At 45.9% G+C, this 17,139-nt stretch overlaps 2 protein-coding genes across 2 annotated transcripts in view; one reads left to right on the top strand and one right to left on the bottom strand.

Annotated features, from left to right (window-relative positions):
- Positions 1–5,574: 5,574 nt before the first annotated feature.
- On the top strand, positions 5,575–6,938 carry T265_08488 (hypothetical protein; the record flags this gene model as incomplete). The annotated part of the gene is made up of 2 exons (XM_009174302.1): positions 5,575–5,667; positions 6,723–6,938. The coding sequence occupies 2 exons, from the start codon at positions 5,575–5,577 to the stop codon at positions 6,936–6,938; spliced, it is 309 nt and encodes a 102-aa protein (XP_009172566.1).
- The window catches only part of T265_08487 (hypothetical protein), a gene marked incomplete at both ends in the record, with an annotated part of 24,666 nt that continues 14,077 nt past the window's right edge, over positions 6,551–17,139 (bottom strand). The window contains 10 exons of the mRNA XM_009174301.1: positions 6,551–6,916; positions 6,989–7,268; positions 7,611–7,754; positions 8,450–8,550; positions 8,595–8,783; positions 9,665–9,888; positions 11,498–11,738; positions 12,125–12,253; positions 14,806–14,949; positions 16,802–16,939. Coding sequence (XP_009172565.1) covers positions 6,551–6,916; positions 6,989–7,268; positions 7,611–7,754; positions 8,450–8,550; positions 8,595–8,783; positions 9,665–9,888; positions 11,498–11,738; positions 12,125–12,253; positions 14,806–14,949; positions 16,802–16,939 — 1,956 coding nt within the window. The remainder of the gene's footprint in view (positions 6,917–6,988; positions 7,269–7,610; positions 7,755–8,449; positions 8,551–8,594; positions 8,784–9,664; positions 9,889–11,497; positions 11,739–12,124; positions 12,254–14,805; positions 14,950–16,801; positions 16,940–17,139) is intronic.

Here is a 17,139-nt window from a genome sequence, read left to right as displayed (position 1 = left end):
TTGTTATAGAAGAAAGGGGCGGTTTTTTTAACATTTTTTTTAATGCCAGTTAGTTCACAGTAAACCTCCATGATGCGTGTATGTCACATAAAAAAACGAAAAATGTTTTAATTGACGTTAAAGTTGTAGCGTGGGTATTATCTTTTGCGTCTCTTATGAGACACCCTGTATATAAGCGTCTCAGATGTGTATATAATGGACAAATTTAAATTTACTACACGAAAGTTTACCAGAACAGTTCACCATGGGTCGTTTAGATGCTGTAACATACCAGAGAAATTTTCAAAGTTAGATTTGCCCTTACTGAAAATCGCTGATTAGGGAGACGAACGCTAAAACCGTGAACCGTGATAGGATGGTAGGCTATCGTAGTATGTCTCAACTACGAATTCATTCCCCACGCAGTGGCTTTATCTGCGTTCAGTTAATCGACGCCACCAAGCCGAAACCGACCAACTGAATCGAGCGAGAGATTTCTCGTCAGAAAATTTGTTTGAAAAGTACCAACTTGGTGCATTGTCGGTCGCGACACAAAAAATTTACCGATGAATTCGCTCGTTGTGCGGTGGTGCTTGAGGAGCCCCGTGAATAGTGTACACTCCACACGAACAAAATACTGTTTGAACCAACAGTTGATTTTGTAAGCTACTCATCTCCATCGCTCTTCGAGTGGCTTAAAAGCCGGCATCTATAATTGGTTCGAAACAAAATGTGGTGAATAATCTTAACTGCAAAACTTTGGATCAACTCATCTGTTTGGTTTATTTGATCCCCCGAATGGAAAGTCCTAATCATTCAGCTGTAACACTCTTCTGGTGCCTAACTGCCATGCCACAAGAAGGAAGCACGCGGGCTGGGATACTGTCAGGTTGCCCAAGTTTAGACAGGAGAAATCGAGAGATAGAGGTTGGGTTCGTACCACCGACCTTCCCGACAGTAAATTCGCACTCTAACCACTTGAACCATCTCGCCCCCGGACTTCGCGTGATATCGGAAAACGCTAAATAGAAAGGTGTTGCTTTTTAGACGAGTCCGGAAATTTTTATCTTTGTGTGTTTACGCCGCCATCTATACGGACCGTTTGACACCGGATCTAAGTATATTTTTTTCTCCCACGCCTATCCAAACAGACAGCCCTCAGTCCACGGGGCCATGGCTGGAATGCACATCCTTTGTGGACTGTAGGAAAAGCACTGGTGTGGATACCTTAACTTCGGTTAATTATCCCACTGATTTAACACTGCACCACTCCCATAAGGTGTCCATAACTGGTCCAGTTTTACAAACTCCACGCAGTGGAAGATAGGTGTGCAGTAGAGACACCTCCAATCTACAAACATATCGTTAATGGAGTTCACATCCTCACGTTTCAGTCACATCGTTGGTGCACTTCATTTGCGACTCGTTTTGCCTCCATCATCATCATTGGTGATTTCACTGTGTGCTTGTTTGTCTCTCCGAACCAACACCTAAAAGTGCTTGCTAGTTGGTAAGCACTAGAATCAGCCGCACTTTGGTCTGTACGAATGTGGACGGTACAGCAACAACAACAACCGCTGCACACACACACACACACACCCAATTGTCCTCAGTCAAAACAATAGATCAAACCATTTCTGATAGACATACAAGTAGAGCAATGCGAATTTGTTTATAACGATGATAAGCTAATCACAAAAACTGTAAACGATGAGCTCTGTGACCGAAACTGTTCAAAACCACACTGTGCTCGACGTTTTGTCAACTTCCACGATGGATTGTTACCGAAAAGGATGACCGTGGTATACACGGGTCTATACGTGTTGGTAAACTTATGAGCACTATTGATTCTTCCCACAAATTGCTTGTTGTATCCATAGAGAATCAGCCGAGAAACGCTAGTTTTACACACTGAGAAGTTATTCCACCGCCCGCGGCAAAGTGACCTTTAGCCAGGTGTCATTTAGAATGGAAACAGTGGTTTCACGAATAATCCACGATTTGGTCGTGCATTTTACTGTTGAAATTCCATCTGTTGGTCATAAGCCTTCATGGGTCCATCCAGTGTAAACCGGTGGTCATCAGAGGGATACTGTCCCCCTAGAGGCTTTTTTCATTCACGCAGGGAAGGTGCCTACTTCCAGGGGGGACTTGGAAGGCTATGGCACAAAGACACAATGGAGCTGTTTGCAAGATTTCCTTCAGTCTTATTATTTCAGCTTTCCAATGATCAGTGTATCATTACTTCCTCGCAAGGAAGCGCGAATCGCTGTATCAAATCTACGTCTTCAGTTGACTGACCAATTAGCCGCCTCATGTCTAGTTGTCAAGATATTTTGTCCAACAGGAAAGCAACCCGAATGAACTACTTCGGTGATAGCGAATGTATACTCATTTGCAAACTAATTTGGTTTTTCGAGAGACTCACCTGGAACCCAGCTGAATCTCCCGTTTGTGATGTTCTCAGGCAGCTGAATGTGCTGCACCAGGCCGCCTCATGTGTCAGTCGCTACGGTATTCGAGATATCGCGATACATGTATATCTTTGTAATGTACTACTTATAAGGTTGCTGAAAATCCGTCGACAGTCCACGACCTGTTTCACCCTTCTTGGGGATCATCAGGTAGGCGCAGTCCATGGGTTTCCATCAACCTTATGTTCTACTTGAAACCAAATTGCACGAAACTAGCGAATATACACTCAGCTGCAAACTAATTTGGTTCTTTCGAGAGACTCAACTGGAACCAAGCTGAATCTCTCATTTGTGATGTTCTCAGGTTGACGAACTGTCGACAGATTTTCAGTAACCTTATGAATAGTACATTACAAAGGTACTTCAGTGATCGTTTGAGTGACTTTATGGGTACCAGCGGAGTAAGGGGAGGTGCTCTGTAGCAGTTTCACGGTCTTTTTCATCTCCAGTTACCCGGAGCGATCATATCTGACCGATGCCCTCTGAACAAGCGGCGAGCACCAGGCGGTGGATGCATTTTCCGCCATATAAAGCAGAGTTGTGGGGTCACACTCAGCGCGCACAGTTAACCGATGTCCTGATAACTGACCACAGCTCCAAATGTACACGTGACAGGACGAGTTTGTGTAATCACGAGTGAAAGTACATGGTCATACCCAAATCATTCAATGAGGCAACCACTACAGTGAAGGCTTTCGTGTACAGCTTTTACTCGTCCATGATTCCCAAAAGAATTAAATCTGTTTTGGGTAGCACAATGGCTGTGTGGTGCGTAACTTCGTTCTCCAAGTCTGTGTGAGGGCGCCAGCTGCGAGTTCTTCCACCGGTTGCACTTCTTGCGATTCATTCTACCAGATGAAAATCTGGTGGTCAGCTGTAGGTAGGGGATGCCGCTCCGCCCCAGTTCGGAGGGGTAGTGAGGTAACCCTGAATACTGACAAAAAACCTTGCATATTAGAAATGAATCCTATTATGTAACTACTGTTGTGAGATTGAGGTTACATCGTAGTAGAAATTTGGATTCTTCAATAATATTCCCTTCCGGGATGGCGCTGTATGTGGAAGAAAATACCACCGTGAGAGCAAAAAACAACTTATTCACTTAAAGAGAAAGCAAACCATACTTATAAAGTGATGAACAAGAAAGGGATTAGTACGACGATCAAGATGGACACATTCAGCTGGAGCACCGTTCACATATTGGCTCAAGCGAGAACAAATAAAGAACATGAATCCACGGAAGCATGGCACTCCAAGCCACCAACAAACATATCAGCCACTGCAAACAAAAGAAGTACGGAACCACAGAACATAGGTGCGGGCGAAATAAGACAAACAAACAGTCAAGCTGAAGTAAGGAAAATACCAAAAATAAAAACCGCCATCACAACCAACCGAATTCAAGCGACACAGAAGGGGACCGTGCTAATAGAAAACGGACCTGAAACACCCCCAAAAGAGCTGATCAACTGACCAATTGAACAGGGGACATACAGACCACAACGCAGCACAAATCGCAATCGGGCCAATATTACCACAAGGTGCATACCAACTCCCCAATCACAAGGCAGGATATTAGATACTCTCCAAAAACTATACAAACGCAACAATCAACCATGCACTGAGGTCTCCCCTCCTTGCAAACCGATTGCCCCGCTCGGCGAACAGATCAACCATCAATAGAAGCCTCCAAAATTACTGCGGTATCTCACATATCGCTCTGTATAGTGACCGGTAAATTCTGTGTGATACGGAGGGTTAAAGCAATTTGTGAGCGTCTAGGCAGTGCTCGGGAATCATCAGGACAAACAGCCTGTGAGGGCACTGGGTGGTTGCGCGTCTGAGCGAGGCAACAGTGAGTTAAAGAAATTTATGAGCGCCCAGGCAGTGCTGGGAAATTATCAGGACAAACAGCCTGTGGGGACACTGGGTGGTTGCGCGTCTGAGCGAGGCACAGCTAATCGACTCTATTACAATACCCCGATGCGTCTTACCGTCTGAATGGAGTAAAAATAGATATTTTGAGTTCGCAACTGAGCACGTGACGTAGTTGTGTTTCATCAGTATGGAATTTGACATCGATATCCGGAAATATCACATTCACGTTCCTTCCATGACCCTCCATCCAGTAGTTTTCAGCGTATTGCAACAACATAGGTTATTTTTAAACTCTCCTTGCACGGTCACCGAAAGACAACAAAAAACAGAAACCTCCTTAGAAGAGGAACCCTCCTTCAAGCTGACGAATCTCTCGAAATTTTACTCGAAAAAAGGAGCGAACAACTCATCAGAGTAAGCTCCCGAGGACGCGCCGTTCACTAGATGCACTCAACCAGCCTGGGAGAAATTCTCCAAAAGCATTTGACGTTTTTTATATCATCGTGCTCTTACTATATGCCTTTTTTTATAGTTCACAGATCCACTTGATAATATTGCGAAGTGCTCTTCCAAGGCGGCCATTCAAACGCACACTCACTTGCATAGGAACTTGGTGTTAACAGAAGACTCAACCGCATCTACCGTTTAAAAAGTATAGCACAAATGTTACCCCAAGTTGAGCAAATATTCCAGACACTGAGGCACTTTTTCCTTGATACGACTAGGCCTGTGAGTAGAACTCATTGACAGACTCCTAAAAAAGATTTCTGCCTCTTTGAGGCTACCGATTCGTAATTCTACAGGGGTCACGGTACTCAAGTAGCCACCTGCTTCGCGTCAACTGCTGCATCGCTCACTGTCGCGTGAAGGCAGGAACACGTTCATATACCTCAAACTATATATTTAGGCCGGCGGTTCAAGTGGGAGTCGGTCTCCTAGCTAGACTGGGTAATTCGTCACCCCTCATGGCATGTTTCATCATCCGGAGACGGAAGGTAGCCGAGATCCGACATGGTTACCTGCATTGGTTTGCTTAATCACATACCATAGTATTCAACCTAAGAAAAGCAAGCATAAATAGCTAAACGAATTTGAAGGCGCGCAAACAGCGTCAGCCGGCCCCGTACTGTGCCCGACGGTTACCAAGCTCGATGCTGCAACCCGCCGAATGGCGGGTGAAAAAACTATACTGGATTTGTTATGGTCAACCGATCGCATAAGACAATGACCCCGTGGGGGCTGAATGGCCACACGTGGCCGTTACAACACAGTTGGACCAGATAGACAGGATGTTTCTGAATCTCCTGACATCAACGGACAGCAAGACTACGGTAAAGTTTGTTATTAACAGCGGACCTATCTAGGTATGTGTATCGAATTGCTCGACCGATGACATTGGGGTGAAAAGTGCATCCAGCTACAAACGCTGCGGCTACTTGCTGGTAAGGTCATGGTTGTTCAAGAGGAGCGGGAAAATGTTCACCCGCCCATGCATGATAATTCAGTGCATCCAACGTCCGCCGGCACAGCAAAGACGGATCGAATTCCAAAGTACCGTACGGCTGTTGACGAATTTCCATGGGTGTAACAGCCGATTTCAGTGGTTCCTTCCTACGAAGAGCCAGCCGGACCACACCGCGACGAGACTACTTGGACCAAAAGTGTGCATAGATGCTAGGAGTGTGCACCATTCAAAAGGTAGCAGTTGCATATGCGTAACGACGATTATGGTTGTAATCATGAACGCCCCCCCCCACTTGTCCTTATTCAGCACAATTTAGTCATCATAAATACCCTGACGTCACGATCCCCCGCTTCAAAAATTGAAGAATGTAAGCACCGGGATGCAGTTATGTTCGGAGGCAAAAAGTATAAGCATTTACAAGCATTTCCTCTTTCCAGTCGCATGAGGTGGGTCCATCCAACAAGTGAAATACCGAACTACTTATTGAGTACTGGCATTTACGACAGGTTAAGCCGAATAGTGTCCATGTAGAGAAAGCACCTAGTGCAGAACAAACCAGTCGTTCCAGTCACAATTTGAACCTACTCAGAATATTGGCTACCGCGAATCTACGAGCTTAGGTTAAGAACAGTGGAAAGCGTCCGTCAAAAATGATGCATACGTTGCGACTCCTATGAAGATTTTCATGAGTCAGCTGACGCTACTAATACTTAATAATAGCATGAAATCTTGAGACAAGATTACTGGTAGCGACTCACAAAACCCTTTGAGATGGCAGACTAGGATCAAGAGATAACCGCTGAAAAACGTACGGATGGAAGTTAACCGTTCTTCCGTCGTCAAAGCACCATGTCATGGTCGACTTTGGTGCTAGCCTCCCTACCCGACAAACCCACGCGTGGAATTTCCTGAGCTTTTGACCACAGTCGGAGGGGCTGCCAAGACGCTCTTTAAAGACAAGAAACAACAAGTGTTCAGCTGTAGCACCCTTTCGGTTCCTAGCTGCCATGATATTGGAAGTAGGAGTGAGGGCTGAGAAATTACCATGTTGCCCAAGCCTAGACAGGGACAGTAGAGATGCTGAGGTTGGGTTCGAACCACGGGTCTTCCTATCTGTAAGCTGGCGCCATCAATCTCCGTAGAATTTAGGCTCTCATTCCTATAGGGCGATTCTAGGTGCACCTTGTCATACCTGAGGAATACCACAGAATACCACTGTGACAATCATCGACCCCAACAATGAAAACGGTGAAAAGTCAGAACGACTGAGACAGTATTGCGTCCAAAGCCGACGAACACCTACGACGGCAAACAGTTGCAACAGGAGCTCATCTGACATTGGTGGCGATGAAAGTAAATATAGTGGGGCCAAATGGGCAGCGTAGTTGGAGAAATAAGTGTGTAACACAGCAGATTGAACACGAACCAACCAAATGCTTGTGCACGAAGACACAAACACAAGTGATGTTGAACTAAGGGGGCAGGCAGAAAAGGGGGGAAAGTACAGATGTATATAGGAATTGTTCGAGTGTAGAAAAACACACATCGGAGCAATCTGAAAAGACTTGACAAGGAAGTCGGACAGCGCTTACGTTGAGACAACACGCAAAGCTGCCGTCTGTGCATGTAAACGGGGATAGGACCAGTGGTTATGGTGTTTGTAGTATTAAAATAATCACCAGCTTGCAGAAAATTCGGGTGAACAAATCGCCCATCGGCGGTTGGGGGGGGGGGGGCAGCCCGTCGCAGATTGTGGCAGCATGCTACGGTTATTGGTGATGAAACCGCTAGAATCCGCCCGACAGGCTCATTACTTCGCGTTGTTGTCGAGAAGATAACGAACGTAAGGCACGTCGACGTCCTCACCATTCGCACCGCTGCAGCAAAGATCGAAAACCAAGGCCCTCACGTGGGGTGGGATGCGTTTCTTGCTGACGGTCTCAACCAACTGGCGAAGACTAGAAATGAGGGGAACCAAAAACGAAATGACAACAAATGGAATGCCTACGATGGGTACTAAGAAACGGGTATAAAGATGGTCACCACCACAAGAGTGAAACGCTAACAGTTGTAAAAAACCTGGATACGACAAGTCACCTGCTTAGGGTACAGGGCACAGTTCACTACCAAAGTTGGAAAAGTACCGTCCAAATCAGTTCTGTGAGTGAGTATTTTGGACGTAATCGTCGGAAATCTGATACAGATCATCCGGCTCACAGTCTCTCTCTCCTCGCATGATTACGGAAAATGAATTTACAAGACTGCTTCTATGCCACAGTTTGAGCATGCTGAGCAAGCACTAGAAACAGGACTAGCACACAATGACCAGTACACTTGGATACAACCACTGCTGCGTTTCTCTTCAAGTTTGAATGAAGATGGCCTTGTGAATAGCCACATATGTTGGCGTCGGTCAAGGTGAGCCTAATCAAATGAGGCATGGGAGGTCCTGAGAGATGAGCTGAACATCAACGCACATCACCATCATCTACGACCGCCACCAGTAGGTGATCCCTGGGAGGTAGAAAACGATGAACAGAACTAAACAGTCACTGGCACGTTGCGGATCATTACCCCACTTTTACTCAGAGGCGGTTCAGTTACGTTTACACACAGTACCTATAGTGAAGGATAGGGACTACATCCAACTTACGACATCGCAAGGCGTTCTTTTCGTCTTGCCTCGGGCATGAAGAACGCATACAGCATGGAGACATCTTGCGACAACATTGTCACGTCAAGTTTGTACTCATTCTAAAAGAGAAGGTGGTTGAGAAACAGAAATATCATTCACTTACTTTAAAGTGATCCAAAAAGTCTCGCAGTGTCATCGGCCCTTCTAGTTCGAATCGATCCCAAAGTGTGAATTCCGTGTCGAAGTACTTAGACTTTGCAGGGGGCAGCGGTTCGAAGAAAGTGATGAATGGTGCGGCAAGGTTGACGTAGGCATTCTTGTAAAGGGACAGGTCCCTGTGGCCTTGAACCAGCTGCACAATTAAAAGGAGCACAAGGTCAAATCCGAAATAGCACGAACGAGTGAAAGTTAGTTGAACACAGATTAGCTCGGTGGATTAGAAGCTCGGAAAGGTGATGCTCACGTAAAATGAAAACTATTTACACTTTGAGCCTCGAGTGAGGTCCTGAACGGAGATGCTACTCTCTTCTTGTCACAGCACGGGTTTTCGGCACAACGATCACCGTGTCCGTATTCACCCTCGTTTGGAAAGTCTTCCTGCCCTGGAACGTTTGTCAAGCAGATTTCAAGCGTATGTGGCACAGCTTGACGAGGAAGTCCCGACGGGCGTATCGATAGATCAAAACGACCGTAACAGATGCTGGTTCAGCAAATCAAAAGCCTCCCACAGGAGTGAAAACGGTACCGGCTTGGTAACAGTAATTCAGGTAAGTGGTGGAGTCGAGAAAGTACACTCACCTTGCATGTCCACGAATTCAACTCCCTGCAAGGCCAAGCATACATACTACCGATGAGCCTAACAAAAGCTAAATTGGAATTCAATGCTGCCTATTTTGGTGCAGCCTAACCGGAATAAGCGTCTAAAGAAGACCGTTCAAACGAGTGCCTTGAATACAAACACCAAAATCTTGCAGCTACATACAACTATGACATCCGTCGGTTTGGTAGATTTCCGTTTCATAACTTACTTTGATCAATAAAACAACAAACTGATGCACACAATCACGTCAACTCGTAACTGATCAGGTTGTCGTCTAAAGGATAATTGGAAACGTTCGTTCACACACACACATTCAACAAAACTAATGATGAGTAGAAGATAACTACATGGAGCAGATTATGCGAGCCTTTGGGGTGCAAGATAAATACCGCTTCGGTTATTTGTGAACTAACTTTGTACAACTCCAGGCAAACGAGACCGGCGACTAGGCTGGTGGTTGTAGCAATGGCGGGAATGATTTTTCCAGCGATGAGCTTGCTCTTCAAACGGTCTGCCGGCTGAATATCGTAACACATGGCTCGCAGATTGCTAGCAGCCACGATGAAATCCATGTGAAAGTTGGTGTCATCGTCCTTTTCAAACTCGACCACGTTGATTTTGGTATCCGAGAGGTTCTCTGTGGGAAATTTAGAAATGTGCAGAATTCCAGGTGAGATGAACATAAATGTTACTACAGAGCGACCGACATTTATTGCCGCCCAAAGTAGACTACGTTTGCGAGATGAAATACACCCATTCACTATAAGTGTATTCGTTAAAGTTTAAAGTTAGCCAGTCGGCCACAGGCAGTAGGCTACATGCTCTGATAGCCACATTTACCTACAATGCCAATTCACAGGTCGTGGCAGCGGAACTTATCAACAAGACAGACCGGAGCCTATGTGGACGCGCCTCGGAGCATTTGCCTCGCCGTCCCAGTCTGAACAATCAGACAAGATTTACAATCAACCCCGAAAAAAAAACCATACTCAGACCACCGGCCATCAAAAGATCGTTCAGAATCTTGCTCTGCAACCCTAGCGCGAAACAGTTGGCGTTTAGTGAGCCAATGGTAACTAATCACTATCGGCCAGTCTCTTCAGTCTTTTCTTTTTATCACTTAAAGGCTTTCAAAATATTGAGGTACGCTTTATGGATGTATGGCAGTGAAACATCCGTGTCAGCACTGATGTTGATGGAAATCCTGACATACGCGTTTAGCCTGCTTTGGATGCACAAAATTCAACCTTATTGGGTAACATATTGATTCAAAAACCCTACTTCGTTCAGCTAGCCTTAACACCCTTTCGGTGCCATGCCAACTGATAGAAGCACAACTGAAATACCACAACCGCTCTTCAGACATACACGCATTGTGTAGAAGCTCTCTTTGAAAACCAACTGTAAGCCGCCGATCGATCAGGCATTGATAAGCGCAACCAAGGAAAGAAATTGTTTCCACATATCGAAAAAAGGGCGTTCAGCTGTAGCACCCATCCGGTGCCTAGCTGCCATGCCACTCGAAGGGAGCATGAGGGCTGGGATANTACCACACCCGCTCTTCAGCCATACACGGATTGTGTCGAAGCTCTCTTTGAAAACCAACTGTAAGCCGCCGATCGATCAGGCATTGATAAGCGCAACCAAGGAAAGAAATTGTTTCCACATATCGAAAAAAGGGCGTTCAGCTGTAGCACCCATCCGGTGCCTAGCTGCCATGCCACTCGAAGGGAGCATGAGGGCTGGGATACTGCCAGGTTGCCCAAGCCTCGACAGGGGAAGTCGAGTGGCGGAGGTCGGATTCGAACCGCGGACCTTCAGGTTAGTAATCCGCGCTCTAACCACTTCGGCCATCTCGCCCCCATCCACATATCGAGTAGTTCGACGATTTGTGGCAAGGAGCGGATTGTTAGCGAAGGGACGAATTCCACCATAATTCAGTAAAACAATGCAGCACGTACGAAGTGACGACGAAAAAATACAAAACTGATTCCAAACATGCTACCTGCCTACCAGCTGCTGAGTAGCTCATGTACATTTTGACGGATGGTGTATGTACACGCAATAGACAGGATGGTCTCGACACTGAGCGAGGCGAAATATACCTGGGAACATTCGCGACAACCTGAAGATAGAATGTTGAGACCAGAGCAATGTGACACAAACTACCTAGATTCAGATGAGTTTCAACATGCATAACCCCAGATCACTAAAGCAAAAACACAATAGGTTGTCCCCAAACTTACTAAGACTTGCGAGCGCTCCACGCAAGTCGTCTAATCGAGCAGCATCGGCTGTGGGAACTGTGAGGCGAGATTGCGCCTCCGCCTCAGTCACATCTATTCGCACTCCGGTGCGGGGTTTGAAAGGCGGTACAGGGACGGAAAGAATCATTGGGACAATTTTGGTCAAGTTGCGACACTGCGGGATGCCAAACACATAGGCACGCAAGTTGGCTGCGGCAACGACAAAGTCTAGATGCGTATGCTGGAAAAAATGGGGGGAAAATGTTGTCACAAACCGCGAAGAGAGACTTATAACACAATACAGACCTGAGTGAACCTACTCAGATTCAAAGTTAGGCAACAACGTGAGATAAGGAAGCACCCGTATAAGTTCAGTTCTAGGGACAATGCAAAACCAACCACAGTAACAAAGCAAGCTGCTGTTATAGGGCATAAAATGAAACAACTTCGCCTGAGCGATACTTTTTGCTTGCTAGACGAAGTAGTCTTATCGTAAGCCTGAGGCTCATACGCTTGAAACTGATGTCAGTAAGAATGAGATAAATTCGAAGGTTGTGATAGATATAGATAAATCTTAGTTGCGAAAGTCAGAGTTCGGATGAGGAAAGTACACAAAGGTTAACTCACGTCATGGACACTAAACTCTAGGGGGTGTGGGCAACGTTTTGTGCCCGACCAAAACGGCGCCCCGCTCGCAGTAACGTGGTCCGGAGGGAAGTTGAAGAGCAGCTGAGATATAGTGTTGGCGAACAAATCCTGCAACCGATGAGAAGTTTCCAGATATTAGACAAGGTTAACAGCCGGGTGATTAGAATGCTTACAAAGTTACGATGTGTTAATACAGGTCACATCTCATATGAGGGTGTTGATTGAAGAGATCGACGGGAAGTGATCCTTTGTGAGATGATCTTTCTTGGGAGAGAGTTTACAGTGAAGTTGCTTTTCTGAGGAGTGCTCACTCCAGAGAAGGGCAGAAGACAACGGTGCCCTCCGCAACAGGGCATAACATCGCTGTAACTTGGATTTATTCAAAACCAAATCCGCAAAAGCAAACAAGTCAGACGTCTTGTCAGCTTAAATGCACATGGCAGCACAAAAACCACGATAGAGTAAACACCACATTGTTCGCTGAACTCATTGATGAGCGGGGTCTACAGTTGGGACTTAAAGTAACTATCTTTTCACTATGTTGGGAAGATTGTACGGATGGAAAGGATTGGTGGAGCATGGGTTGTTCTAATCACAATAACAACAGATCAGAATACTCCGTTGCAGCTTAACAGAGGCGTTAGGTCAACAGGTTGAGGGCATGGACGCAGAAAAGCGAAGTCGAATCTGATATGGGGAAGTCTGATTCACCGAGACAAACCAGGTAAAACGGGAATTTTTCCATGCTTCAACAAAACGAGAAACCCCCCATGAATGTTGAGACGTGTTTCATGGGAATCGTTGCTTGCATGAGACATCCTGGATTGACAACCGGAAGAATCAGCAGTTAAACGACATCAACCGATTGATATAGCAAGGAACCATCGGGTAAATCACTCATCGTGTGAATACATTCACCTGTTCAAAACTGATAACTCAGGTGGTGATGCGCACGTGATACCTCAAGCGTGCACTGCTTAATAGTGATAACACGCTCACGTCGCATGTCAGATGTTCAGAATCTAAATCCTGGTAAGGACAGAGATATGCATTACCGATGAGCTCAAATGAGGGCCCGACCCGAAACCCTCTTTGGTAAGGGACAGGAAAAGGGGATAATAATGATTTGAACCCTAATTCCGCAAATCCCACAAACAACTGTAACTAACTAAGCAAATGAGCGTCCTGTCGAGCGATTCACTCCAATGATCAGAGGATACTACGGTAATCAAATATTGAAACCCCAAATGGTCTTCACGAGGACATGAGAAACCTGAGTGTAGGATTCCGTACGACAAGTTCGCTAACTTCATCGTCAGATTATTTCAAGCGCTGAATACCAATCACATCGCTCAAGCCTGAACACGTTCATCCGTTCAGACGTGAGAATTCAGATGCGTCCAACGTGCGCTGGTGGAATAGTGGTAACAAGTTCGTCTCGCATGTCAGGTTTCGGGAGTTCAAACCCCGGCACGGCCATTGGATATGCACTGTTGATGAGCTCTAACAAGAGCGAAACTCGAGTCCAGTGCTTCCCCCCCCCCTTGGTGTGGATTCACCAGAATAATTGCGCCAGGACAGTAGGACGACTGTTCAAACGAGTGATGTGGATGTGAACAATACGCATCCCGCAACTCCCACATACTGAAAACATGGTTTCACAAGTACGGTGAACCTTCATAAGACTCTCGCCCTGGTGGGAATCTCTGCGAGCGGATTCCATTCCAAAACAGGAAACCATGTACAAAAGCCGCATATTCTTTCGAACGAGGACAGGACACAACCAACTGGTCTGTAACAACGATTCACTGGCATACAGGCTCAAGTGGAAATGTTTGGCAGTGACGTAGTGTTAGGCAGGAATCCACACGGATCCCACTATACCGCACGTCTGCTATGGCCGATAAGCCTGGCCCGCTCGAGGTTGGCCCAGAATTCGGGACGCTTGCCGGTCCGGCATCAAGACGAGATCTGATTGGTCAACAATCTGGACCCAACAGCCAATCATGACCCAGTATTGGCCAAATGCTGGTTGCCAATGGCGCATCCAGAACGCGTCAGAAACTCCAGAAAGTTATAACCGCTTACGCTATATATACGAAGCGCTGTACAACTGTTTTTGACTTCGTTTTGGGCGTAAATAGACCTTGTGCACCTTTGGTGGTTGTTTTGACGTGAACGCTAGCTTGGGAGGCTCAGACCGAGAACTAAGCTGGGGAAAATACCGTTACTACACGTAGGCGGAGCGAAATCGGACCAGTCTAAAAAGCATAAATTTACAAAGACAGACGGAAGAGAAACGGGTCACACATTCTTGAAACAGGAAGTTCTAATGCCCATAAATGATACAGAACTAAAGAGATTCAGCCCCGTGTAAACCAATTACGTGAGTAGCACACAAACGAACCTGTAGGCTGATCATCGATGGTAGAACAATGAGACTATAAAGTAGAATGAAGAATCACGCAATAGCAGGTAGTCTAGGTTTCACTGTTGAAGCTCGGTGGACTGGTTCTCTAGCGGTGGTATCCGGAGACCCACGTAACCTCGCTTGTGGACCCGCATTAGCATTATTTTTTGAAAGTCCGTAGGCAAGTGAATGCAACCAAACCAGTGGTAACTTAGAATGCTGTGAGTGGAAAAATCCCCGATAACCTCACCTGCCATACAAGACGCGCCCAAGTAACGCAATCTTCGAACTTCGATGGTCTCTTGTCCACCAAGTTTGCCTTCAGAGTCTCTAGTGTTTCAAAGGGTTGATTACCTGGTCCAGCGAGCGCGCGCTCAATGAATTTAGCCGGTTCCTGTGGGAACGAAAATGACGTAAAGAAAACACATTTGTCATTATACCAATCAGAAATGTGTATTTGCTGAGACACTTTCCTGAAAATGGTGTAACCGATAATAGTTATCTCCAAAAGAGCTCGAGATAACTCAATTGTTCGGGCGCGAACTTAATGACCGGAAGGTCCGTGGTTCAAGCCCATCTTGAATGCTCCTGCCTAGGACCGGATAACCTGGCAGTACCTCCAGCCCTCGTGCTTCCTTTGGGTGGTATGGAAGCTAGTCAACGAAAGGATATTACGTCGTCAATATTATTATAATCATTGTTATTACCATTACTATTATTACTATCCCCAAAAGGACGTCGATCATCCGAAAAGTCAGACAGGTGGCTATAGGCCCATCATTAGAAAACATCGTTCAGCTATAGCACTCTTTCGGTGCCTGACTACCACGCCACTCGAAGGTTGCTTGCTGGCTGGGATACTGCCAGGTTGCCCAAGCCTAGACAGAGGTGGGGTTCGAATCGCGGACCTTCCGGTCGGTAAATTCGCGATCTAACCACTTGAGCCATCTCGCCCACCATCGAAGAAAATGACTCAACACGGGGGAAAGTACAGGGAAACACAAACGTCAAGACAAATTCGAGCAGATGGCTATTATTCGGGTATTTGTTAATAAGCATTTCTAAAGAAGCGATGAAAAAACCAAGAGACCCCGGTGCGTTGGCAGTCTCACGAGCTGGAATGCTGACAGGTTGCCCAAGTCGAGGGCCAGAGGTCGGGTTCGAACCACGAACCCTCCGGTCAGTGAATCATCATCATCATCATCATCATCATCATCATCATTGTCATCATCATNAATTCGCGCTATAACCACAGAACTATCTCACCCCGTCTTGCTGTACGCTAACGATTTGACCGACGTTAGTTGACATCATGCATGATTGTATGGCTTATGACTGAATGTGGATTCGGATGCTGAGGACATTAAAACACAGGTTCCTCAAAGCGATCGACTAAAAAGTCTAGCCATAAGGTGGCACAAAATCTTGGAGATAAACTACAAGGGGAAGATTGCCAAACATGTTGCATTCCCAAGAGGGCCAAGACCGCGTTCGTCATATCTATGCTTACTGACAAAACTGGTAGGAAATTCTCAAGTGTCTCGTGGGTAACCCAGTTTAGCTCGTCAGATTATAGACCATACAAGTGATGTGAACTAACGCTTGGAACACTATCAACAGTTTGTGACCCTTTTGGTGACTGTTAGTTAGCTACCACACAGTTTAACAGGCATATAGAGAGGGCGATCAAACTTCAACGGCTCTTCACAAAGAAGGATCGTTACCAGTGACAAGAGAGTCAGAGTAGAGCTCTGGTGCTTCACCAGCGTGAGCACGTCACTGTAGTGAGAACAAAAATGAGGGAGAGGAAAAGATCTGGTTTTAGTGTGGGGATATCACTCACTTACTTTCCCCATGACAACACAAATCCACCAGTGACAAGTCAGAGTAGAGCTCTGGTGCTTCACCAGCGTGAGCACGTCACTGTAGTGAGAACAAAAATGAGGGAGAGGAAAAGATCGATCTTTAGTGTGGGGATATCACTCACTTACTTTCCCCATGACAACACAAATCCGTCATTTGTTACTTCTCTTATGCTGTGGTATTTCCGGTAGGCGACACGTCCTGTTGTCCCAACCGCCTAGCTATTTTTCACTTCCGGAAGCAGTTGACTTTATTTATAGCACTTGGTTTTGTAAGCATGGTATCACTGGTACACAAGAAACGGTTTGTCAAACGATTTCAGTATTCACCGAAAGGGGATTAGCGATTCAAAAGGTGAACGCAGACAATGGTTAAGAACTCACATGAATGTAGGAGGCTATGCTTTGTGACTGTTGTGCAAATAAGCCTTCGAAAAGATCCCTGGCCCACTGTAGAGTATGTTCAATCAAGTAAGGGAAGTTCTTTAGGGTGCACGCGGGGAATGATTTTTCTGGAGGATCCTGAAAATCAAGTAATACAATTAAAGGGAATCAGTGAAAACGATTGCACCAGTCGCCTCACGTGAATGTAATCTAGAGAAAAGCTCTCACTCAATTTCAGCCCGTCCCCTGATACATTAGGAACAAGCGGTGGTTATATAGGATATCGCCATTTCACCCTCCTCAATCTCATTGCACATAAAAACGCTGAAAAAGCGTAA

This window comes from Opisthorchis viverrini (assembly GCF_000715545.1).
Source record: "Opisthorchis viverrini unplaced genomic scaffold opera_v5_224, whole genome shotgun sequence".
Classification (NCBI taxonomy): Eukaryota; Metazoa; Platyhelminthes; class Trematoda; order Opisthorchiida; family Opisthorchiidae; genus Opisthorchis; species Opisthorchis viverrini.
This window is presented reverse-complemented; position numbering and strand designations above follow the sequence as displayed.